The 26,453-nt window shown below is 35.2% G+C and overlaps 3 protein-coding genes across 4 annotated transcripts; 1 reads left to right on the top strand and 2 right to left on the bottom strand.

Annotated features, from left to right (window-relative positions):
- Positions 1 to 7,372: 7,372 nt before the first annotated feature.
- LOC140838391 (ras-related protein Rab11D) lies at positions 7,373 to 10,997 on the top strand. Its single transcript, XM_073204654.1, has 2 exons — positions 7,373 to 7,763; positions 10,361 to 10,997. Exons 1-2 carry the CDS (start codon positions 7,534 to 7,536, stop codon positions 10,806 to 10,808), a joined length of 678 nt encoding a protein of 225 aa, XP_073060755.1. The 5' UTR covers positions 7,373 to 7,533; the 3' UTR covers positions 10,809 to 10,997.
- A 2,928-nt stretch (positions 10,998 to 13,925) lies between these two features.
- Positions 13,926 to 15,827, bottom strand: LOC140838392 (histone H3.3). Its single transcript, XM_073204655.1, has 5 exons — positions 15,609 to 15,827; positions 14,796 to 14,867; positions 14,620 to 14,696; positions 14,443 to 14,533; positions 13,926 to 14,353 (listed from the first exon to the last, which is right to left on the bottom strand). The coding sequence occupies exons 2-5, from the start codon at positions 14,865 to 14,867 to the stop codon at positions 14,183 to 14,185; spliced, it is 411 nt and encodes a 136-aa protein (XP_073060756.1). The 5' UTR covers positions 15,609 to 15,827; the 3' UTR covers positions 13,926 to 14,182.
- Positions 15,828 to 16,245: 418 nt separating this feature from the next.
- LOC140838393 (uncharacterized) lies at positions 16,246 to 22,081 on the bottom strand. Of its 2 annotated transcripts, XM_073204656.1 has the most exons (9): positions 21,315 to 22,078; positions 18,963 to 19,169; positions 18,638 to 18,880; positions 18,381 to 18,447; positions 18,110 to 18,298; positions 17,869 to 17,960; positions 17,181 to 17,363; positions 16,969 to 17,105; positions 16,246 to 16,857 (listed from the first exon to the last, which is right to left on the bottom strand). In XM_073204656.1, exons 1-9 carry the CDS (start codon positions 21,813 to 21,815, stop codon positions 16,677 to 16,679), a joined length of 1,800 nt encoding a protein of 599 aa, XP_073060757.1. In that variant the 5' UTR covers positions 21,816 to 22,078; the 3' UTR covers positions 16,246 to 16,676. The 2 variants fall into 2 exon arrangements, 1 of the variants encoding a protein (XP_073060757.1); XR_012119584.1 differs by lacking the exon at positions 16,246 to 16,857 and having other exon boundaries at positions 17,865 to 17,960; positions 21,315 to 22,081.
- Between the last annotated feature and the right edge of the window lie 4,372 nt (positions 22,082 to 26,453).

The following is a 26,453-nucleotide window of genomic DNA, read 5'->3' on the forward strand; positions in this document are numbered from 1 at the left end:
TATGCAGCATGTTTATGAAAAGTTTAAGTTATGGCACGTCGAAGTATGTATGTACGTATGTTCAAGATTTAATGCGCAAGTTCAAGTTTCAAATTATGTATGTCCTATTTTAAAGTTGCATGCGATCTTATTATGTAGTACTCGTTATTCCAGTTTATACGTGTTGAGTCTTTAGACTCACTAGACTTGATCGATGCAGGTGTCTATGTTGAGGAGACAGGAGGTGATGACCAAGGGGCAGGCTTGGGCTGAGTGGCAGGCTAAACCCGAGGACCGCAAAGTTTATGTTTTTACGCAAATGTTAATTAACTCTGATTTCTTGGTTCGAGGGAAATACTTTGAGCAAAACGTTTGTGAGCAAATTTTATTGTAGTACTTTGAACCGCCATGTCTTATGGGGGACTTGGTTGGGATATTTTTATGGCAAACTTTGAATGTTATTTTATGTTTAAGAAAATTTTTAATTTTTCCGCAAATTTTTAAGTATGAAAATACGGTACGTAACATATTCAGTGCCCAGCAGGTGTTAAACAAATCAAGCCAACACTTTGAATTCAAGGCACATCATTTTTGACAAATAATTAACACGTGTTTTGTTTATTAGTCAAAAATAATGAGGTAAGCCATGAGGTTTTATTTTTTGTTTTTCCTAAACTTCACCTATAAATACTCATCCATTCTTCATTTCAAAAACACACCAAAACACAAAATCCTCTCATCTACAATCACAAATGTAGAAGTGAGATAAAGGATTTAGTGTGAGATTTCTTAAGGAGTGTTTATCTTTGGAAGGAATAGGATTAGTGGAGAGAAAGTGAGTGTTAAAATCAGAGTGTTCTGAATGAAATACTTTGTATTCTCAATTCTCTTGTCTTCTTTGTTATTAATAAAGAAGTGATCTCCTTGAGAGGTTTAGAGTGGACATAGCCCAATCTTGGGGTGAACCACTATAAATATTGGTGTCCATCTTATTCATTGTTGATATCACTTATGATGTTCCGCTGCGATGTTACCTCGTTTATTTCCCTGATATCTCAACAACTGGTATCAGAGCTAGATACTCAAATACTATAGGAAGTCCTCGTATGCTCTGTGGTTGCAGCTTAGTATGAACTTCCACATCAGAAAAGGCTTTCTAGACAGTATTAGGGAAGTGGTTCTTTTGTGTTCAGGCTTTGACGATTAATTCATTGGTAGCAGTCACAAAAGATGAAGGTACGCACAAGCAAGATGATTAGCCTTAATGGCTCTAATTATCAACTTTGGAAAAGTAAGATGAAAGATCTTCTATTCGTCACCAAGATGCACCTACCGGTGTTCAGCGAGTCTAAACCAAATGATAAATCAGATGCCGAATGGAACTTCGAGCACGAGCAAGTCTGTGGGTACATCCGACAATTTGTCGATGAAAACGTCTATAATCACATCTCTAACGAGACACATGCTCGTACGCTTTGGACAAAGTTGGAGACACTATATGCCTCCAAAAGTGGCAACAACAAATTGTTCTATTTGAGCAAGCTTGTCCAGGTTCGATACAAAGAAGGAACTTTGGTCGCAGATCATCTGAACGAGATTCAAGGATTCGTGGAGCAGTTATCAAGCATGAGCATAAAACTTGATGACGAGGTGATAGCTCTGATTGTGCTAGCTTCATTGCCAGAGTCTTGGGAGACTCTGAAGGTATCACTCACGAACACAGCACCGGGAGGAGCCGTGAGCATGGACTTCATCAAGAGTGGTATCTTGAACGAAGAGATGAGGCGGAGATCTCAAGGATCCTCTACCTCACAGTCAGATGTTTTGGCTGCTGAGTCAAGGAGGAGAAGCAAGATCAAGAAAAACACAAATCAGAAGCCAAGAAGAAGCAAGTCTTCAGGGAGATATGCCAACATAAAGTGTTATCGTTGTGGAGAAAACGGACATATTAAAAAATGTTGTCGGCAACCGAAAAACAAACAAGAAACCGACGATGAGCAAACAAACGCCATTGATGAATTCAATGTTGTTCACGAGCTAGAGCAGGAGTCCGTAAATTTGGCAACTCAAGTAACTAGTTGGGTGATCGATAGTGGAGCAACAGTCCACGTCACATCTCGAAAAGAATGCTTTACATCCTACACACGAGGGGAATTTGGTGTGGTGAGAATGGGGAATAACGACTTATCCAGAGTCGTGGGAAAAGGAGATGTGAGCTTGACTACCGTGGATGGCTCTACATGATCCTGAAAGACGTCATGCATGTGCCACATATGCGCCTGAGTCTGATATCAGTCGAAAGACTCGATGAAGAAGGTTTCTGTACAACCTTCCGAAATGGGGTATGTAAGATTTCAAGAGGATCACTTGTGGTGGCAAAGGGATTAAAGATGTCAAAGCTATATGTAGTTCAGGAAAATCATTCTGAAGGAGTGAACTACGCAGGGGAAGAAAACTCAACAGAGTTGTGGCACCGACGTCATGGTCACATAAGTGAAAAGAATCTTACACGCCTTGTGAGCAAGCAAGTTCTGCCCGGTATAAAGCAGGTTCATATGAAACAATGCACAAACTGCTTAGCCGGAAAAAAAACAGAATATCATTCAAAAGTTCACCTCCTAGCAGAGCCGATAAAATACTAGATCTGGTGCACTCAGATCTATGTGGTCCGATGCCATTCTCGCTCGGAGGAGCGAGGTACTGGGTAACTTTTATCGATGATCATTCTCGGAAAATTTGGGTGTGGACACTCAAAACCAAGGACCAAGTTGCGGAAACATTCAACAATTTTTTAAACTTGGTTGAACGACAAACATCCATTAAACTCAAATGTATTCGAACAGATAATGGAGGAGAATACATTGGAACCTTTGATGAGATATGCAAAAGGAACGAAATCAGACATCAAACAACACCACCAAAGACACCACAACTCAACGGATTAGCTGAGAGGATGAATAGAACTTTGGCAGAAAGAGTCAGAAGCATGCTCTCACATGCAAAGCTGACTAAGGAATTTTGGGGTGAGGCCGTGGTTGCTGCTGCATATATATTGAATCGCTCACCTTGTGTTCCTCTCAATTATGATGTCCCGGAGCAGGTGTGGCAAGGCAAAGAAGTTTCCTATAATCATTTGCGGGTATTTGGCTGTGTTGCTTATGTTCATATACCAAAGGATGAAGACAGAAGTTGGATGTCAAAACAAGAAAGTGCATATTTATAGGCTATGGCGAGGATCAACTGTTGGGTGCAATAATTGTCCTTGCTTGGTAGAGCAATCGAACCATGGTGCTTGAGCTGCTGTGCGGTTTAAAAGATTTGAGTTGCACCATTACTACTAGCTATAGCTTTTGGTAAAGCGGTAAGCACTCGGTCCTACAATTGGTATCAGAGCCAAGGTCATGGGTTCGATTCCCATTGATTGCAAGGAGTGCAATTATTGGGAGAGAAATTGTTGGGTGCAATAATTGTCCTTGCTTGGTAGAGCAATCGAACCATGGTGCTTGAGCTGCTGTGCGGTTTAAAAGATTTGAGTTGCACCATTACTACTAACTATAGCTTTTGGTAAAGCGGTAAGCACTCGGTCCTACATCAACTTGGTTACAAGTTTTATAATACAGATCTCAAAAAGCCTATAAGAAGTCGTGATGTCATATTTGAGGAGAATGAATTCTTGGAGACTGCGGAAAAGGAGAATTCTGGATCTGAACAAGATCTGGAATGGTGGCCTTCAACGGTAAATCCACAACCGGTTGAAGATGAAGAATTGCAGAACGATCATGAAGATGAAGATGAGATCCGTGTTCACAGTGAACCACCAGCAGAAAGTTCTCGTGGCACAATGACCACACGTTCTGGAAGAGAAGTGCGACCTTCAACCAGATATTCCTCAAATGAATATATCCTGCTAACTGATGGGGGAGAACCAGAGAGCTTCGAGGAAGCTATTACCAGTGAACACAAAGATAAGTGGATGGAGGCTATGCAAGAAGAAATGCAATCATTGCATGAGAATGAGACATTTGAGCTGGTGAAATTGCCGAAAGGCAAGAAAGCTTTGAAAAATAAGTGGGTGTTCAGATTGAAGCACGAAGAACACAGTAGTCAACCAAGATTCAAAGCTAGGATTGTCGTCAAAGATTTCGGACAGAAACACGGGGTCGACTTTGACGAAATATTTTCACCTGTGGTGAAGATGACATCCATCCGGATTGTGCTAGGGTTTGCAGCTGAGCTTGATCTGGAGGTGGAACAAATGGATGTCAAGACCGCATTCCTTCATGGGGATTTGGAGGAAGAAATCTACATGGAGCAACCAGAGGGGTTTGAAGAGAAGGGGAAAGAGGACCTCATGTGCAGATTAAAGAAGAGTTTGTACGGTCTCAAGCAAGCACCAAGACAGTGGTACAAGAAGTTTGAATCGGTGATAACTCAACAGGGATTCAAGAAAACCACTGCAGACCATTGTGTGTTTGTCAAAGATACCTCTGATGATGATTTGATGGTGCTTCTACTCTATGTAGATGATATGTTGATTGTTGGCAAAGATGCTTCTGAAATCAAAGGCCTAAAGAAGCAACTAAGCAAGACTTTTTCTATGAAAGACTTGGGGCCAGCAAAAAGAATTATTGGCATGGAAATCCATCGAGACAGGTATGCCAAGAAGACCTGGTTGTCGCAAGAGAAGTATATTGAGAAAGTACTTCAGAGGTTCAACATGGACCAGGCCAAAGCGGTTGGATGTCCTCTGGCCAACCACTTCAAGTTGAACTCAAAGCAGAGTCCTATTACAGAGGATGAGGTAGAAGAAATGAAAAGTGTTCCATATGCTTCAGCTGTTGGAAGTCTGATGTATGCCATGGTATGTACTCGGCCGGATTTAGCTCATTCAGTAGGTGTAGTGAGTAGATTCCTTTCAAAACCAGGAAAGGAACATTGGGCTGCAGTAAAATGGATATTCAGATATCTACGGGAAACCTGTAAACATAGATTGAGTTTTGGAGGATCCAGACTTGAGCTTGTAGGCTACACAGATGCAGATATGGCAGGAGATGTTGACTCCCGAAAATCCACATCAGGATACCTGATTACATTTGCAGGGGGAGCTGTGTCATGGCAGTCAAAGTTGCAAAAGTGTGTAGCATTATCAACCACTGAAGCGGAGTTCATTGCAGCAACTGAGGCATGCAAGGAAATGTTATGGATGAAAGGTTTTTTTGGAGGAATTAAGATTTGTGCGAGATCAATACAGGTTGTTCTGTGACAGTCAGAGTGCAATTCATCTTGGAAAGAATCCTTCAATGCATTCAAGATCAAAGCATATTGATGTTCGTTATCATTGGATACGAGATGTATTGGAGAAGAAGTTGTTGAAACTTGAGAAGATTCACACAGATGAAAATGGATTTGATATGATGACCAAGACATTGCCGAAATGGAAGTTGGAATACTGTAGAGCTGTTACAGGTTTGATTGAATTCACAAAATGTGCTTGAGGGGGAGAATTGTTAAACAAATCAAGCCAACACTTTGAATTCAAGGCACATCATTTTTGACAAATAATTAACACATGTTTTGTTGATTAGTCAAAAATAATGAGGTAAGCCATGAGGTTTTATTTTTTGTTTTTTCCCTAAACTTCACCTATAAATACCCATCCATTCTTCATTTCAAAAACACACCAAAACACAAAATCCTCTCATCTACAATCACAAGTGTAGAAGTGAGATAAAGAATTTAGTGTGAGATTTCTTAAGGAGTGTTTATCCTTGGAAGGAATAGGATTAGTGGAGAGAAAGTGAGTGTTAAAATCAGAGTGTTCTGAGTGAAATACTTTGTATTCTCAATTCTCTTGTCTTCTTTGTTATTAATAAAGAAGTGATCTCCTTGAGAGGTTTAGAGTGGGCATAGCCCAATCTTGGGGTGAACCGCTATAAATATTGGTGTCCATCTTATTCATTGTTGATATCACTTATGATGTTCCGCTGCGATGTTACCTCGTTTATTTCCCTGATATCCCAACAGCAGGTAATATATCTAAACATAAGTTGAACATATCAATATGGCACCTTTTTTCAAGGTTTCAAACTAATTATTGGCAACCAATCTAAAATTATCATATAACATATCTAATATCAATATCGTTGCAGACAGCGGTCATTAACTATATAAATCTCTCTCATACCAAATTCACGGCTGAATAGCTCATTCCGATTTGTAAACTAGTTAGGTGATTCCCATGTGACAACAACAGCAGACCCAATCAATTGAATTCATTGATGCAAAATAGCATGTGGACCATTACAAGCCAACTTATTTTAAAATTCTTTTGGTATAGTGCTGTGCCTTTGAATGAAAGAAAGTGTGACTGCGATGCCAAGGGAAACCATCACAAAAGGCTACTTCGACACTTCTCTATAATGCTCGATTATAGAGGTCAGGAAATGTTCTCCAACTCTATTTCTCTCCAATATTTCAGTGCATGCGATAGTGATCACTATTCATATAAGATTGAGTATTAGATGAAAATAATTACAAAATTGGTATTCTGAAAATTACAATAGAATCCTTTAATCCTTTTGTAGTTTATTAAATCTTCTGGCCAATTTTTTTTATTTCGAATTTGTTTAATTGTTTTTAATGTTAAATAATTTTTTGGTCTAATTTTTATTTTTTTATTTTGAAATATTTTTATTTTAATTGCTTTAGTTTTTTAATGAATTAATTATAATTTACAATTTATAATAGTTATCAAATAAAACTAATGAACAATTATGAAATTAATTAATTATATATGTGTGTATTTGAAAATAAAATAAATTAAAGAAAGAGAGTATCTGGTAATATTTAGAGGATATGACTTGAAAATGAAATAATTTATTGAGAGAGGTTCGGCTTTAACTGTTCGTTCGATGTTATATGTGGAGGCACTGTCCCCACATGGTTTGGATGGACGAGATTCACACATATATGTGATTTTAAAAAAATTAGTGGACTCCATGTATATGTGACTAAATTTGAACTTTTAATTCTATCATGAGGGTACCCTATACGTAAGATGGAATCAACCGTCTTTAACCCAAGCCATTTGGGACGAGCCTAGATCCGATCAAACTGTCGGGATTGAACTTGGTCAAACAATTCTAAAATAGGTTCAGAGTAGTCAAACAATTATATTGAATAATATTAAATAATTTATTTATTTTGTTTTACAGAAGTGTTAAAATTGAAGGAGGTTGCACTACTTGAGCAAGAAAAATAATTAACTGATAAATAAACTTTATTAACTGTTTATAAATTTATAATTATAAATACTTTTTTAAAAAAATTGTATTTTCATATAATGAAATATAATCGATAATATAAAAATAATTAATATTTTTACCGACCAAGATCTCCACTGTACTACTTTGTCACGAAAAGAAAAATCTAATCTCCTCCCATCTCTTTCGCTCCCCCTCCCTCCGCTACTTCCGTTTCCTTGTCTCCTTTTTCCATTCAATTTTTTTTAGCGCAAAAGACGGGCTAGAAGATCGAGTGAGAGCACAAGTGGAAATGGCTAGTAGTGGATATGGCGACGCGAGCCAGAAAATCGACTACGTTTTTAAGGTGGTGCTGATCGGTGATTCCGCGGTGGGCAAGTCTCAAATACTGTCGCGTTTTGCTCGAAATGAGTTCAGTTTGGATTCTAAGGCTACAATCGGTGTCGAATTTCAGACGCGAACTCTCGTTATCCAGCATAAGTCTGTTAAAGCTCAGATCTGGGACACAGCTGGCCAGGAAAGGTAAAACTTTGTATATCTACCGAATGCCTGTGTAATTGTCGAATGAAAATTATTACTCTTACGTTGATTGGTTGCATGTGCGTTATACATGATGTAACTGATCTTGGCTGGATTCATTTTGTATCCTGATGTTTCTTTTTTTTGTCTTTTTTGTTGATTTTGGAAGTTGAAGGATTGATCTAGTTTTTTCATTATGGTGAAATAGAAACCTCCTATGTTGGATTGTATGTATCGTGTACTTCATAGAGATTTGTGTTACAGCTATATTTGGCTCGTCGGAGCTCTTGTTCACTGTACTCTGTATGACTGTGAGATGTAATAACGTTTTTTGTTTAACTTTTTGTAATCTGAATTTAGCAACTAAAAGGTGTGGTGGTAAATTTTAATCAAAACATCATTCAAAGAGCAGTTATTTTATGATAACAATTTACAGTTTAATCAAACTTAAAAAAGATTTTCATTCCAGCTAGAACTTTGTGCTGAGAATGTTTGTTTTTTGTTGATTAGTGACTAACAATTAGAGAGAATATACAATTGCATAACATGTATGACTTATGGTGTAAAGAATAAGAAAGGAAATGACGAAATGTCTAGTCCATTGGCCCATTTAGCTGTACTTGTCTTTCACATTCGTTTGCCAATCCAGATAGTACAGGATTGGTCTGGCTATGGTACATTAGATAATTCAACTGAAACAATTCTATGGGTGTCTTTATTTCATGTAGAATTGTTGCTCACTGAAGCTACTTCCATTCTAATGACTCATAATGTACTTAATATTGATCATGGTACCGATCTTTTTCTTCGACCTCTTCTTTGTGTGTGATTTTGTCACGTTCTCAATTATTTGTCATCGCAATACTGACTGTAACAATACCCTAAATGATCTTGCTTATCCATGATATATAATACAATCCATTTCACTCACAGATGCTTGCAATTGGAGCTATGAACCCATTTAGATTCTATCCAAAGATTAGATGTATCGATTTAATTCTGGATGTTTTCTATTTCCAGCTATGATATCAAGCATTACCCTCTTTTCTTCTCTCAAAACATATTTTTCTCCTTTTATATCTTTCAAGATAATACTACTTTAAATTTAACCTTTTACCTGTATTTATGATCCAATTAAAAAAATTAAAAATTAACCACACACGTTTTAAGAATATATTCTCTGACATGAGATTTCTAATCCAACAAATTCTTAGGCTGCGTGATATTTTCGATGGAAACTGCCTCCTCTAGAAATAAAACCAAACAAACATCACATATTCCAAGAAAAAAGCATTCTAGAAATGGTCAAAAACAAGTCCAATAATAGCATAAGATTCTTCATCTGAATGAGAGAGACTAAGTATTTCTACTTTTAATTTAAAAAAGGTATTACCCCGCTATTATTAGATCTAGTAGTTAAAAAAGTATATAGTTTGTGTGCTATAAATTTTATAAACATTATGCTACATATTGAGCGATTGCATATTCTGCACATGTTCGATATCATACATCTTTGTATTTATTGCAGTTTTACGGTATCAATGGAACGATAAACGATGATAGAATAATGAGTATCAGTTATGTGAGAGTTTCGTAATGAAATCGTTTTATGTCGGTTTACATTTTATTTTCGAGTATTACGAACATCTGCTCGTATGTAACAAAATCGGGCTCAATCACTTTTGTATGTCTAGTCAATTCTAAGCGACCTATCAGTTCGTCTTTGTGAATTTACTTGGAATTTATTTCTTTCCGCATTGTAGGCTGGAATGTGTATCCTTCAACTAAATGTTTTTAAACGTTACTGTACCTCATTGATTTACTGGTATTAAAGCATAACTTTGTTTGAATAATTAACAAGCATTTCCAATTCACCTTTCTTTTGTTTAACCTTCTCGTAGCTGACAGTTGTTGCATTCCTCCTCGTGAACACGTGTGCAAATCATATGACCCATGATTATACCCATTAGTAGGTTGATGCCTTGATGGCCAAAGTTTCCTATGTGTGGCATTTTGCAACTTTTTTACATCAACCAGTGAGGTGGTAATGGATACTCAAATACGTACTTCTTTCATAGTTTGATCATCTTCGTTTGTATTGTGAATTTCACGGCGAATGCCAAAAGCACCTAGACTTCTAGATCAAATAGTTGAGTATTTTTTGTAGTGCCACTATGAGCATAAGAGCTTCTTTGATGTTAGCTCTGACATAACTAAATTGCTGGTTATTGGATTAAATTATCTTGGAGTTTGCAGCAATACCATAATGGAGAATATACGCCCAATGAATGGTCTATTAATTCTAGCCATCATTTTAGCCCTTTTTCGAGAAAACTTGGGTTGCGTTCAGTTAATACTATATAAGTAGTTAAAGCCCTGATGCCAAAGCTCTAAGTTTGCTTTTGTATAGAATCTATTTCTCCGGTGCCAAAGCTCTAGGTATCCTCTTGTAATGTATTCTGTTTCAAGTGGTGGTACCCAAACTTTTAGAATCATCTTCTTAGATCACTATTATTAAAGTCGTCTGCAAGAAAATGAATTGAATCAGCAAGAATCTTTACTGTGGCGCCTAATTATCCTTTGTTGATAATTGTGAACAGATATCGAGCAGTCACAAGTGCATATTACAGAGGTGCCATGGGGGCTATGTTGGTATATGACATAACGAAAAGACAGACCTTTGACCACATACCACGTTGGCTAGAAGAGTTGCGTGCTCATGCTGACAAGAATATCGTGATAATTCTGATCGGAAACAAAACCGATCTTGAAGACCAGCGAGCGGTGCCGACGGAGGATGCCAAGGAGTTTGCTCAGAAGGAAGAACTATTCTTCTTGGAAACATCAGCACTTGGAGCAACAAACGTGGAGGAAGCATTCATGACTGTGTTAAGCGAGATATTTAACATGGTGAATAAGAAAAATCTTGTTGCTGGTGATGATCAAGCTAGTGACAATCCTACTTCTTTGGCTGGGAAAAAGATTATCATCCCTGGACCTGCGCAGGTAGTCCCGGAAAAGAACAGGATGTGCTGTAGTTCATCTTGATTTATTTGAAGCTAGTTTTGGATCATGGTTCTTTGACTCTAGGCTCTCGGTTGTAATTTTTGAACATTTGGTGGTATATTCAGATTTGTATTTCTTACATTTTAATGGTACATGGTTGTGATATTGATGTCGAGAAAAAGAGAAGTCAACTGTCATTGTTGCTATGCATTCTGTTTCCCCTTTCTGTTAGTTGAATTTCTGATGGTTCTTGTGATCTGTAATGTTATCGTCTTGGTCACCATTCTTTGCTTGAGGTTAATGTTCCAAAACTACACTTAATCGTGGAACACTAGTTGAATATCCGTGGAATTTTGTGAGAATGTCGAATAATAAAACATGGGTCAAATATGTTTTCTTGGTCATAGAATCGATGTGACTTGGTGAAGATACGATGTGATCATGATTTGTTCGGTTGAAACATTTTGGCATTGAGGATTCAATTTAAAATGGCAAAAGCTTGTGTGAGACGGTCTCACGGGTCATATTTGTGAGACGGATCTCTTATTTGGGTCATCCATGAATAAGTATTACTTTTTATGCTAAGAGTATTACTTTTTATGCTAAATATGGGTAGGGTTGACCCGTCTCACGGATTAAGATCCGTGAGACGGTCTCACATGAGACCTACTCATTTAAAATTGTGCTGATGACTTGAGGTATCTCCAACCTTGCTTTATTTTGGCCTTGAGTTGACACTCCGACGTTACGTTGAAGACGATGAATGGTGTTGCGCCAGGATTGGCATAGCAATTATTTGATTTTTTTTTTATATAAAAAAAAAAACTTATATCTTTTATATTTATTATGTATTAAATTGATTATATATTTTAATTATGTGTGCATAAATTGATTTTATTATATTTTATATTTTATATTTGAAATAAATTAAGTATATTTATTATTTGATGTTAATAAGATTATCCCGTGAGTTTAGAATTGATTAATTGAATAAATTTATATTTAGAACACTACACTAAAATAGTAAAATGAGATAGAATGATCTTAGCAACTCATTTGGCACAAGGTCGCAATGTGTGACGAGATCTATGATTTGGAATTTAATTATACAAACCGTCTCCCAATTAAAAAGCCTTCCTATTTACATTATGCCGATATTAAGCTCATTTTTTTTTTCTAATTTTATAATATATATTAGTTTTACGATTAATCAAAAATTCCTAAAAACAAACAAAAATTTGCTTTCAGGTCCATCAAAAAAAATGTGTTTGAACTTCCTGAACCATATATCTATTATTGGACGAAAACTAATACAAAATATTAAAATATGATATTAATATATGATATTTGAATATCAATTATTTCAGTATTAATAGATGATTTTTTTAATAATACATTTAAAAATAAAAAAAATTAAATTTATTTTTATGTATTACAGTTACTTACCTTAAAAGTGATCGTTGCCGTTGTTAAATACGGTGAAATATACAACAATGAAAATGCTTAATTCTGGATCAGTTAGCAAGGAAAATATTATAATCATAATATTTTCAGGATTGTTGTCTCGCCAAAAAGTTATAATTAATGATAATAATACAACTCAAATTTTTTAAACTACATAATAACCTAAATATCATGGTTTGATCCATCTATTCATCAAGAACAATAATTCTTTATCAATAATTTTCTCACAATAATTTCACTTATTGCAATTAAAAGGAAACGAACTTGTGACATTGGTTTGGATGTCAATTGTTAAGATCTAATATTTACCACTAAGTCAAAAGTTATAACTGTTGACCAATAATCAAATTTATTTATTTATACTTGTGGCAGCATATAATGGATCTACTTGAATGTTAATGAGTCAAACTGATAGACTTAAAGCCCGAGAATATGAGTGTCTATCTATTCGTATTGTTTCACATTTCTTAGATCAATCTTATCATAGAAAACATTTTTTAGATATCAATCTTATCATTTTTCTATCGTTGATCAAATCCCCAACCGATATAGTATCACCTATTAAGATTAGAAATCACTCTTTTACAACCACTAGCTAGCCTCATCAACTTGAAGCACATTATCTTTCTAAAAAATCAACCATCATAATATTACTTTCGCTCGTGAACGTTTAACTCAACAATACTTTTACACAAATAATATTTAACGATCCTTTTTACATTCAAGATCTATATTTTTTGAAAATGTTTGATTTAAATCTTGCATCTTTTCCCCACTTGAGTTTTATTGAAAGTGTAAAATCACGTATGAAATGATTGAATATTAATTTTTAAATCATCAGAATATTTCTTTACATCAACAGAATATTTCTTTATATATATATATATATATATATATATATATATATATATATATATATATATATATATATATATATAAAAGATATATGATATAATGCTTCTATCACCTACGTAAAATCTTTTTTTTCAAGGAAATTCCATGCTTATGTGGTACATACTTGTGAATGAACATGATTGAGAAGGTGTGGAAGAATGTTTTGATATGTTTTGATTTTCGTTTAAGTGAATTGTAACCCATGACATGGGGGTCTTCTAAACGTCCAGGGCACTATGTTCGATTGCATTTTATATTTAGATAAGAACATTTCATAAAAAAATTTGACAAGTATCGTGCATAAAATAAGGTGACTAGGATCAGGACATTATGTGATCCATGCTTATGTAACACTAAGTGACTCAACCAGAAAACGGTAACATGTGCACAACTGATGTGGCCGAGAGTCCAAAAACCAAACCAGTGACAGACAATCACCATTTTTTAAATCGAACAAGAAACTTTCCAAGTGTTTCAGAATACCTAATGAAACTTTCAAGTGTTTCATCATATCTAATCTTACATAAATAAACATTATCAGGAATGGATGATACAATTATTCAAATTACACTATCATCTCCAATCATAAACCCAAAAAATGGGTTTCATTTTTGTTGGTTCAAAGAACCTCAATCACAGGTGCCCTAATCAATCATACACAAATCTGACATCCAACATAAGGCAAAGGCAGCATCGAATTTTGAAAAATCATCAATAGAAACTCACCTTAAATTTTTTTCCTAAAACAACCTTTTCAAGTGCAAAAATTAATATACCGAAACATGATTAACCAGGCACATTAAACAATTCACAACTTTTACACAAACATAAAAGTATTCATCAACAAAGGTGTGAGAAAACAAGATTCAACCAAGCAGTTATCTGGACTTCCAACACAGAACAAATATAATGACACATGCCCCACGGACAATAACTACTGCTAATACTAGAGTTAAAAAGTATCTTACTTCAACGATATTTCTCAACAGAATGAGAACAAAAGACCAACCACCACCATCCCACACCAACAATAAGCCTGCTAAGACAGCGAAGGAAGATTATGCACGTTCGCCCCTAATCCTGCGAGCAAGCTGGATATCCTTAGGCATGATTGTCACTCGCTTGGCATGAATGGCACACAAGTTGGTGTCCTCAAATAGACCCACAAGGTAGGCCTCGGCAGCTTCCTGAAGCGCCAAAACGGCGTGGCTCTGGAAACGCAAATCAGTCTGCAACCACAGAAACAAATACCAATCAACAATCGCCATCACTGCAATTATTTTCCACAGAAACACAAGATACTCGGGGAAAATTTAACCTTGAAATCCTGAGCAATTTCACGAACAAGCCTCTGGAAAGGAAGCTTCCTGATCAAGAGCTCGGTACTCTTTTGGTACTTACGGATTTCACTACATGAGATATCAGTGTGCTTGTCAAACATTACCCTTTACACAACAGATAGTGCTGAATTACCCAGAGGAAAGGGATAACTCACCGAAGAGCAACAGTACCAGGACGGTAACGATGTGGCTTCTTCACTCCACCAGTGGTTGGAGCAGACTTACGGGCAGCCTGGTCCGGAAAATTATACCAAATCAGAACATAAAGATCCCGATACAAACAAAGTATCAATAACACAGAGCAAAGAATACATGAAATGGACAGAAAAACCTTGGTGGCAAGTTGCTTTCTAGGAGCCTTTCCTCCAGTAGACTTCCGAGCAGTTTGCTTAGTACGCGCCATCTACAGATATTAGCAAACACAAGTACTATCAGATTTCAGATCACATAGTTGACCATTCATAAAGCAGGTTACATATCAGCAGGCACTTACACATCACAAATGTTGCGAAAATGACATGCATGCATCAAATATCCCAAGAGCTCAGGCAACAAACAAACTTACCCAAACTGAATAAAAAAGTGGGCAGAAAAGGCAAGATTATCAAATTCGAACAAGAACGAGCCGACAATATATAATTGGCTTGTGAAATACGTTATTCGAATGTGTAGATATACAGGTATCGACTCCGATCCTCGACTTCCAAGACATGAAAAAGCCCTAATTTAACTGGAACAAGGAACGGTCGGGCACAAGAAGCAAATAACAACATTAAAATAAAAGCACAACAAACATACAAAAATTTGTGCATAAATTGTCGATATAAATCACAATTTTATCAGCCAAGAGAAACAAGAACCTCGGAAGAAAACCCAGTTTTCCGAATTGTATATAAAAAAGAAGCAAAACAAGAAGAAAAAAAACATAGCATTGAAGCTTCGATCATTCTCCATATAGAATACAAACCCGAACAGTGAGGATAAACCTGATCCTAGAATCCAAACCCTAATTTCGTCAGCAATAAAAAACTAACAACCATCAAAAGAAATATCCAAATTGCAGCCAGTTTTCACAGATGAACACGCTAAATCACAATCAATAAAAAAATATCAAAATTAAAATGAGAAAGAAAGACGAACTCACCTCTCAGTAGCACTAGAAAATCTCCCTCTCGTAATCGCAGCGAATGCAATAAACTCCGCAAGAAAAGTCGATTGACGTTTATTTGTAGGTGTGGAAGTTCAGTTTTGGGCTTCTACGGATCCGACGGTCAAGAAATTTAGATCGAATCTTTTATCGGACGGCAAAGAATGGGGTAAATTGTGTTTTCTCCTGTCAAATGGACGGCTAATATGGGAAGTTTAATATATGACACGGATCGAGAGACCTAAATGCTCTTTCTCTATTGGTTGAAACTTGGCACGTAGCCCAAGCCCAACATAAATAATAAATATATAGTGTTTTTTTAGTATAAAGTTTTTAAAATAAATAATAACAAAAATGTAACAAAAGACAAAAATATATTATTTGTTGCTGTGTCCTTCGGAATGAAATTTCCATGATCATGAAAAGTGAAATTAATGCATTAATCATTTATTAACATTTTCTTTTAAGACAAATTAACCAATAACATGGCTTTGGATTTGTGGAACTTTGTATTCAAGAGCATGCATAAATGAAGCAAATGATTGACTATTTGTTTTCAATTACCCGAAATCCAATCATACCCATCAACTAATGTATGTTATTGCAAATTAATTTCATAACAAAATATCAGAGGTAATCCATCTATGCAGAGCAATTGAAGTATAAATATCATAAATGGGCAAAAAATAGACACAAAATATTTCTGACTCTCGGTTCTAATATACAAAAGGTATGAAATTCTACAACATGCTACCCAAAACCATCGCCAGTATGCTAATAAACCCAACTAACCCAGATGCAATGGAACTATGAACAAAAAACCCAGTATCAGAAAAGTCTTCCATAGGATATACTGCCTTTACAAAAACTGAATTTTGTACACTAAACCACACATGCAGCTAATTCAGACTTGAAGAAAGCAACTCCAATGACCACCATGGTCCATAACAGTTATGTGATCCGATACCTACCGCTTCAGGAAATCTTTCGTCCATGTTGTGCATGCATATTGGGAGTGAATGTAAACTTTATTGTACAAATTTCCGGCTGCCTTCCCATAAAAATTTATGAAAAGCTAAAACAATCTGCAACCTTGAAATGATCTGCAAGTCGGTTGATTGCAGGTTGGACGGCTTTGGAATTAACAGCCACGGCATTGGGAAGTTCTGGTATGCAAACTGGTAGATACTGGTCACCATTTTCTCGTAAACAAAATAAAGATAGAACAGCGCGGCAGAAAATGAATCTGGAGAAACCCAAGCATAGCTCAATCATCAGCTAAAGCAGGCGTTATTGATTTCCAGTTCCATCTCAAATATGGAACATGTGTATTATTAAATCAAACTCAAGTGCATACCTAATAATAAGCCGACGCAGGAATGGATCAGTAAGAAGTTGGGCCCAAACCAGATTGAGGCTAGTCGACGTACAGAGGATCTCCTCCCATTCAGAGAAAGCTGAGATGAGAATGCTTTCTGCGCTATTGTGTACGTCCTAAATGAAAATAAATAAAACAAAAGGTTAACAAGACTTTGTCCTAAAGAGCTTGATTAGGTTACATGTACGCACCATGCTGTCTGTGGCTAAGTTATAATTAACTAATTGACAGAAAGACTGCAACGGAGCTGCGAGGAACAGGGTGAATTGACTTCCATTCTGTGCCATACTAACGTCACTCGGATTCTTGAATGAAGGCCGCAGAGGAGACAGAAATAATGCAGCAGGTTCACCCCTTTCAGCTCCATGCAAAACCTGAAAAGAGCCGAGGATCAAAAAATTCAGCAGAGAAAAATTCACCCAAATGCATGCAACCACAAACAGCCCTCAGAATATACCAACTCGCTATACTGTAAACACTTCCTAAATTTCGGCTCAAAATATGTAAAAGCTCACCAGACACAGACCAAGTTATTGGTAGTTTCACAAGTTAATGATTTTTAATGCAGATGTTTCCATACAAACACCAATTAACAACAAGAACAATCTAGTGGAAATTGGAATTTTTGAACAAACTTTACCGCACATTTGTTACAAGTTTAATTGTTTACAGCACTACACATCTGACTATCACACACAAGGTACATAAGAACTGTGAGAATAAGAGTCAAACTATGGACTGAGTAAAATCAACTTTGAACTTCTTATACAAAATGAATAACATCAAAAGTACTGGAGTTTAACTGCTCCAACAGTAACAACTAACCAACGAACCTGACATGCTGGGATAAGTAACTCTACAAAGTTTTGACAAACCTGCCTTGAATGCATTGCTGTTATCACTATCAATTATCAAAAAAAGTGGTCTTCTTGTGAAAGGAATTAAATCGCCAGGGAAGAGAACATTTGAACCTGAAAAAGAGATTTTAGTTCATAAGCAAGAAACAGAGAACAAAACAACGTGTATTTTTTTGGTGGCAACAAACTGAGTACATCATATCGCGCGTGAAATATCTCACAGTTTGGAGCCAAACTACAAGAAGTTTATTTACTATTCCTACCTCCGTTTCTGCTTGGTCCCAAGAACAAATAATTCTCAAAGTAATTTGGGTCCCCCTTTGCACTAACATGATTTTCACATGACCCATTCATCTGCCCATTATAATTATAGGATGAGGCACTCGTCATGGAATAATTTCCTGAAATTCCAGAGTTTCCCGTTTGCAAAGTGCTATAATGACCAGAATTTCCTGCATCCAAAACATGATCTGAATTGACAGAATGACAGAGAATACCCAGCTCATGTAAATAATCAATTATCTGAAATCTAACCTGAGGCTGACAAGTATATTAACACAACACTATCAGGAGGAAGTTCCTCACAAACTTTTGCAATCACCTGCCAGTATGAGTGAAGCAATTGTAAATGCCTGTTGCTAGAACTTCGTATGGAATTGTGTGCAAATTAACATTTTAATAGTATTATAATTAAACTGTTTTTGTTGATCAGATGCCACGAGCTTTTAGAACATGGTTGAAACGTGCAATTAGAGAACGGTGGATTATCACATCAAGATCCAAGAACTCACAGCTATCAGTTGTGGTGCAGATGGACGATAGAGAACAGCTTTTTTGGGATTTGGAGGCAGTGTTGGATCTGTCATATCTGCAACCAAATTTATATCTATCAATCCTGAAGAGGCAGAATGATCAGCCAGTAAACCATTTTTTCTTGATTCGAGAACATGCTTCTGATAAAAAGAACCACTAGGTTCCCATTCCAAACATTGCATCATTCTGAAAGTATCTAAAGTGAGTTCTGCAAATTTCACCTGCAGAAAGTTCAAGCATGATTGGCAGCGTTAACGTAACAAGAGCTAACAATTCACAATTTCAAATACACAAGTCAATAACCTCATTTTTGCGATAGCTTGTCAACACTGCATCTCTAAACTTCAGAAGTCTCTTTGCATGAAATTTAGCCACAAATGGGAGAGACGCTGGATGTGAATCAAACAGGGAAGTATAACGCAAAGGCCTAGCATTCAGGATTACTGAATCAGCCATTGTAAACCGAACAGTTTCTTGCACCACCAGCTTCCATTCTTTGAAGTTAGTATCCTGAAGGAAAAGCTTATTGAGTGTTAGCTATACTTAAGCGTAAAAAATGCAATCTGTTTTACAAGAGAAACCATATGGCTAAGCAACGAATAAAAATATAGAAACAAGAAAAAATGAGAGATTAAAAATAACTTGAGGAATAATAAAATACAAGTACCTATCCTGAGATAGACAATCATTATTTGCAATCAAATGCCGAATACAAAACAAACATAGTCGAATTATTTCTCATAGGATGAGAAGTACCTGAGTTAAAGATCGTTATTTTTCTCAATTTGATAAATATGTTATTTTCTCAAATTGATAAATATTGTTTCGACAATTTATTCTTAAGTCCGACTAAAAAACACATCGGAACTAATTTTACACAGATATCAGAAAAATTCAAACAAGTTAAATTATATATTGGACAAAGGGGATGTTCTGATATAAAGACAATATTAGCATGCAAAAGGAAGTTCTCTCCATTTCAGTCTCTTCACCGCCCCTGTTATGTAACTTCTGCCATCATTTTGCATTTTTCAAAATTTTTACAAGCAAGCACTCATTTGAAGAGTAGATTATTGATACAATCCTTCAATCCCTATAATTACCCACAAAGATCCTACAACTGTTGCTCATAGACCAAGATGTATAAATGTCAACAAAGTAACAAAATTTCTCAAAGCTATAAGATGTAAATTGAAGGTCAATTCTCCACAATACAACAAAATCTTAAACCATTCATGCAACCTGATATATTTAAGTTGTCAAATCATATAAAAATCCGATTAGAGTTCAACAGGGATTCACAAAAGATATCACAATTTCAAAATGACGGAACCCAACATTAATTATGGTGGCACTTGTTGTTGGGAGGAAGGTTTGACCGAGTATTTGCAATTTTTCTATCAAATGCACTAGAGTTTGAAGTAGAAAATTGTGAATGAATTTTAGGTACTCCCAAAAACACTAATTACCTAACTGCAAAGACCGTTTTAACTCTCCTAAGTCAGACAAATCAAGAAGTAGATGATTGTTTACCATGACTACTCTAAATGGGTTTTGAAGGGAATGAACAACGCATCACCATACAATATAAAATCAACGACGGGAATAACAACTAAGATAAATGTACCTAACTAAGTAATATTAATCACATTGTTACAAAGAATCTAAATTCAAGCTTTGCATCAATTCAAATTCTCTATTTTGTTGTGCCTAAACTTCAATATTATTCTCTATTTTGTCGTGCCTGAAACTTGAATGCTAGTTCGATCTATTCAAGGTAATTGAGCATTAACGTAATTGAATGCTTTTCCTAGTAAAGTCTAAAATTTTGAAAAATATCAAAAGCTTATTGGAGGCACTTTTATGGTTGTACGGAGCATCAACCATTTGCTCATTGTGCAGTTAAAAAATCAAGATTCCTGCCTTGAAGTAGGAAATGAAAAAAAAATGCAACAAATTCAAACAATGAAGTAGGAAATGAAAAAAAATGCGACAAATTCATGCAAGGTTAGAGAACATCACGTTTGAAATGCATATTGATTTTCTAATGTCAACCTAAAGTGACAATAACATACAGACTGAACAAACAATAACAGATAAGAATCCAGGCTTCCGTGAAAATGAATTAATAATGAAGAATATGAAAATTAAGGAAAGAAATCTTGAACCACCATGTCACTTGCGTGGGTGTCTCGCTCAAGCCTGGTGATTTCTGGTAAGTGGTAAAATGAGCTAACAAACATAATATATCAGTACTCGTGTTTAACACTATCATCTATGTAGCTCAATAACAGTTCTCTCTTGCAAAGTTGCCGAGCACAAGATTTTAATCAACTTGAATGTTTCCAATTAAGTTCAATATCATCGAAAATCCTATTGTCGCCGTGGGAAATAATAGGTATTAATACAGAAACATATGTCAGGAATCTAAGTATGTATAAAAGGTCTAGAAACTTTAACACATCCCCAACAATAACCATGTAATCTCAGGCGGAAAGATTAAAAAGAAAAAACCTTTCAATCCCAGAACAAGAAGAATCAATTCAAACAAGCAAACTGTGAACTCAAGATGTACATAACTGAACAAAACAGTACGCGTATGTAAACAATCGCAACAATTGAGACAGGAATTCATGAGGAAAAAAAATATGACACCTGAAAATTAACTTTGCTGTCATCAACAAGCTCCTTAAACTTTTCGACGAGCAACTTCACCATTTCAACGCGATTCAAAACCAAAGAAACCATGAAAAACCTTGCGTAAAACCTCAGCTCCTTGAATCTAACCCCTCGATCCTTCCTCGAACCCTCGAAATAGTTCCTATTAAAAATGGCTTCGTAAAATATGTACGCCTCGAGAAGAAACCTAGCCTCGCTAGTTCTCAAGTACTGGTTGAAATAGAGCTGCCCAATTCTGGAAGCGATCTCTCCAATCTCCCATCTCTGTAGCCCACAGTCCACCAACTTGGCCCGATTCTCCTGCTGATACTTCCATAGCCGCATGTAAGCCTTGAAAACTTTGTGGAAAAACTGGCCGTGCTGCAGCCCAATCCCGCCGTAGGGATGCAGCGGGGCGTCTCGTACACGCGCGAACTTCCGCTCGGCGCTCTCCACCAAAGCACGGAACGTCTTCGGAACCAAATCCTCCCTCGACATCAGCAGTAAAAGCGGAAAGAAAATCGAAATACAAGTTTCTTGAGCTCAATTTATATGATTTTCAACATTTCCTCATATCAATCATCCAAAATTAATGATTCAACAAACGATTAGATCTGTCTTTTGTGCTTGCATTACTTGATTAGGTAGCAGAGGCAGAGGAGATGGAGAAGAGGAATTAAAGGTAAGCTGGAAGAAAGAGGAGATGTGGTGTGCGTGCGACCGTACTATTGCTGGTCAAAATATTCTTATATTTTTTTTTTTTCTTTCTTCTTCTTTGTTTGCTCATTCTCAAGGAATTTGTTTTGGTTTCACATGGAGATGAAAAATCTCGGTTAAGCCGAAATAACCGATTGAACCGAGTTAATTCGAAAATTCGGTTCGTTTATTTTGGAAATTCAGTTTTGAAAGTTTAAAAAAATCGGTTAATTCGGTTCGGTTTCGGTTTTCGTAAAAAAAATCGGTTAACCGAATTAACCGAATAATAAATTAATTTTTTGTAAAAAAATAAATTTATTATATAATTTATATTATTTTAAATATTTTTATACTTAATTTTATTTTTAAAAAAAAATCGGTTAATTCGGTCAGTGACCGAATTAACCGATTTTAATTCGGTTAATTTATGATCGGTTATTAAAACTAATTCGATCAGTTCAGTTATCAAAATAAAATTTGGTTCGGTTCGGTTATTGGCAATTCGGTTCGGTCGATGACTGAACCGACCGAATGCACACCCCTAGTTTCACCCATCCGCATCCGCTATATATGTGTATATTTTGGGATTTGGACATATGATATACAACATATATGTATAGTATATGATACCGAAAATTAAAATGATAGCGTCATAAACGTTATAGGCGCAAGAGTATGATTTACATAATTGACATGATTTATAAATTACTGTGTTCGGTCTGAAGATTTATCTATTACATACATACAGATAATAGCGACGGATTCTCTCGTTGAAATAAATGTACGTTGTAATATTCTTTTGTAATGTCAAAATCGTTATCAATACGAAACAAAATGAACCAATAAAACTTGAGAACCTCTATATTCTTTTCGATGTTTTTTACACACTTTCGAATTTAGATTTCTTATAGATTATTTAAAAGGAAATGGACTGACATCTTCATTTGTTGATGACAAAAACTTGTAAAAGACGGTCTCATGGGTTGTATTTTGTTAGAAGAATCTCTTATTTAGATTATCCATGAAAAAGTATTAATTTTTATGCTAAGAGTATTATTTTTATTGTTAATATCAGTATGGTTGACCCGTCTTACAGATAAAAATTCAGTGAGACCGTCTCATAAAATGCCTACTCTTTGTCGAGAGGCTTACATAATATTCTTTGGGACAGGTTTTTCATAGCACTCGGAGCTCTTTCCTGACTTCCATAAACTATCTACACTTTAATTAGTCAAATTACTTTAAAAAGTCCACCAAAAAATCAACAAATAGACAACTTTCTAAATTGATTAATTTGTGCAACTGCCCGATAATAGAATTGTCCGGAAAATGCATTTACGAGTAAACATTCATTTATCTAAAAATACGAGGTTCACATTTTCTTCTGTAAACTTGGTAAACGTACATCAACATTTACGTCCCCGAATTAATCTTTATAGTTAACTTGGATCATCATGATAAAAAGAGATGAAATGTGATTAATAGCTCTCGATCATTGTATTCGGAGGCTACCATCCAATAATTGTTTTTGGTGAAAAAAAATTAATTATTCCTCAATTATTGGTTGGCGACACCTAACACGAGAAATGCCACAACATGATGCACTTTTCTTGTCGAAGAAATGGATCGTTATTCCCTTTTTCATGCCCAAGTTGTTGATTTCGAGACCAACTTTTGGATAATTAAGTACCGATGGAGTCATTGTACATCCTTTCTTTCGGGACACTTGAAATTAATTATGACCATAAAACAAAATAATCACACGACCATGTCTTTATCTAAGATCAAACTACACGTTATGACTCAACAATTACTAGTAAAACCAATAATTTATTTAAGAATAGGTACATTGTGAGACGGTCTCACGAATCTTTATATGTCAGACGGGTCAATCATACCGATATTTACAATAAAAAGTAATATTCTTTTCATGGATGATCTAAATAAGAGATCTGTCTCACAAAATACGACATGTGAGACCGTTACACACAATTTTTTGCTTTTATTTGATCGAGCGCGTGATTTATGATTTTTTTTCTAATACATGGATTTCAATTAGTATTATTTCATACAAATTAAGCATTCTTTTGCGTTGCCATAGTTGACTTTTGAACTTCATATAATGATTTCCTTTTTTGTCTAAATCAGGACTGTTTTATCAATTATTTACGAGGCATGCATGCATTATACTTGAAGGAGTTAACTGTATACAAAAATTGTAATGTTTCTCAATCTCGAATTCATCGTACCAGAAAAAACGAGCTGCGTATCTTTTTCATAAATTGTGGATTATCACTTATATAAGAATAATGATATTCGTACTGTTTATTCGATGACGATGATGATGATTAACTCATGATTAATTTTTGATGATTTGGAATATTGGCAAATTCATGTATGCGAATTGTGGTTTTTGTTATTTATTTTACTAATTTATGTCAGATAAACTTACAAGTCGTTCGACAATTAACTAAACTTACGTTATACTTCATCGAGGGTTGTCACCAAACACTAGATAAACGTTCAAGTTTCCTATGTCTTGTCTCGTAAACTTGCTTGTGACTTTATGTGCTTTCCCAATTTTCAAAGGAAGTCTTTTTTTTCCTTTTCTTTTAATTTTTTTCTTTATCGGTTTTATTCTTTTGCTTTATTTGGTGACAACTATGATACTCGCTTATTCTACGTGCTTTAACGCCAGGGCGGGACCTTCTACGAGGCTAAGGAGGCTCGGGACCGACTCTGGAGGGAGATTAATTATTATTATTATTATTATTATTATTATTATTATTATTATTATTATTATTATTATGTTGAGTTGGTGGTTCATGGGAAGAAAATTGTTCAATATTAAATCAAAAGTTTTTTTTTATTATAATTGTTCAAATTTCATCGATCATCTATTCAAGTTCAATTTAAACAATATCTAAATATTTTTGGTCATTTGTTGAGTTTCAAATTAAAAAATGAGTATTTAGCTAATTTGATGAAGTTTTATATGGAGCTTCAAATGAAAAATATCTAGTAATTAATAGGCTACGGTGTTTGACGAAACTTGATTGATTATTCTCAAATATTTGTATTATGTATATGATTTTGTTAACTATACAAGTAAAGGTTGCATTAATAGAAAAGAAACTTATCGAAATTGAAGTTAATAAAAACTTATATTCCCGATCCCCCAAACTGACTTACTCGTGGCAACCTTCGGCCGCCCAACGACCTATAACACTAGTCACTACTCCCACTGGGGCTAGGAAGTAAGCCCCACAACCCAAAGCGGCGAAAAACAAATAGAATTTGCTACAAAAGCCTGTTAACGGGGGTATTCCTGCGTATGAGAACATAGTAATGGGCGCCCTAATATCTCTTGTGATGAATCCATTCAAAAATACATACTTATTGAAATTATTCTGGATAAATAATGTGTCAACTGTGAATGATTCAAAATGGATTTGTTTTTATCAATATTCATCGATAAACTGCATTTTTTGTTTTCGGATCGGTAATGTCATAAGATGGACTAAATAGGCTATTTATGTTGTCGATTGATAAAGAAATTGTCCGAAAATCGGATTATACAAATTCCATAAATATTTTCGACTCTAAAACAAAAAAATAAACGAGTAGTTTTATTAATTATTTCAAGTATCCTTGATTTGTTATTGATATAATATATTCTTTTAGTGTATTTACGTATTGCTTATTCAAATATTATATTTGTAATTTCAGTCTTTTGGGCTGCTTTATTTGAATTCAAGTAAAGCACCCCCAAGAGATTAAATAAACGCAGAACAAAGTATAAATATTTGATCCAATATTACACATTAAGTCAAAAGCAACAAATCTCACATATCTAATCTGAAAATGCCTCGGTTGTTCAACACCATCCTTGAGGTGAACCTTACCAAGATACAATGGTCACTTATACCCAGATTGTTCGGGGTTACGAATTATCTGTATTTCAAAAAGACGCATTTAGTTTAGAATGTGTCTTCCATGATAGTGAAGTAAGAACATTTCTTATTCACCATCAATTTAAATTGTTATCTATTAACTAATGTAAAATTTTATCCTATATTTTATGGTTCATGCATACATGATAGGTATTAAAAAAATGAGGTCATGAAGAGATTGAAACTAATTCTCAGAGAATGGCACACTGGTTGTTGTAGATAATGACATGAAGTACAAGACCACGGAGAATAAATACAAAATTATTTTAATTGCGAACACTAATGTCTGTGAAGTTTTCGAAGATATATTTTCCTACTTGAAGTATGAATTTCAAGACTTTTACTGTCATATTGAACAACTGGTGGCAATAGATTCTCCGCAAAATAAAAAAATTGAAAGATGCCCATGAAAGCTTATTGACATTGTTTCAAAAGACAATGAGTGAATATTAGTGACCTAATTTTCTGATTTGTGCATTGTTTACAA

The sequence above is a fragment of the Primulina eburnea genome, chromosome 8, assembly GCF_022965805.1.
Source record: "Primulina eburnea isolate SZY01 chromosome 8, ASM2296580v1, whole genome shotgun sequence".
Classification (NCBI taxonomy): Eukaryota; Viridiplantae; Streptophyta; class Magnoliopsida; order Lamiales; family Gesneriaceae; genus Primulina; species Primulina eburnea.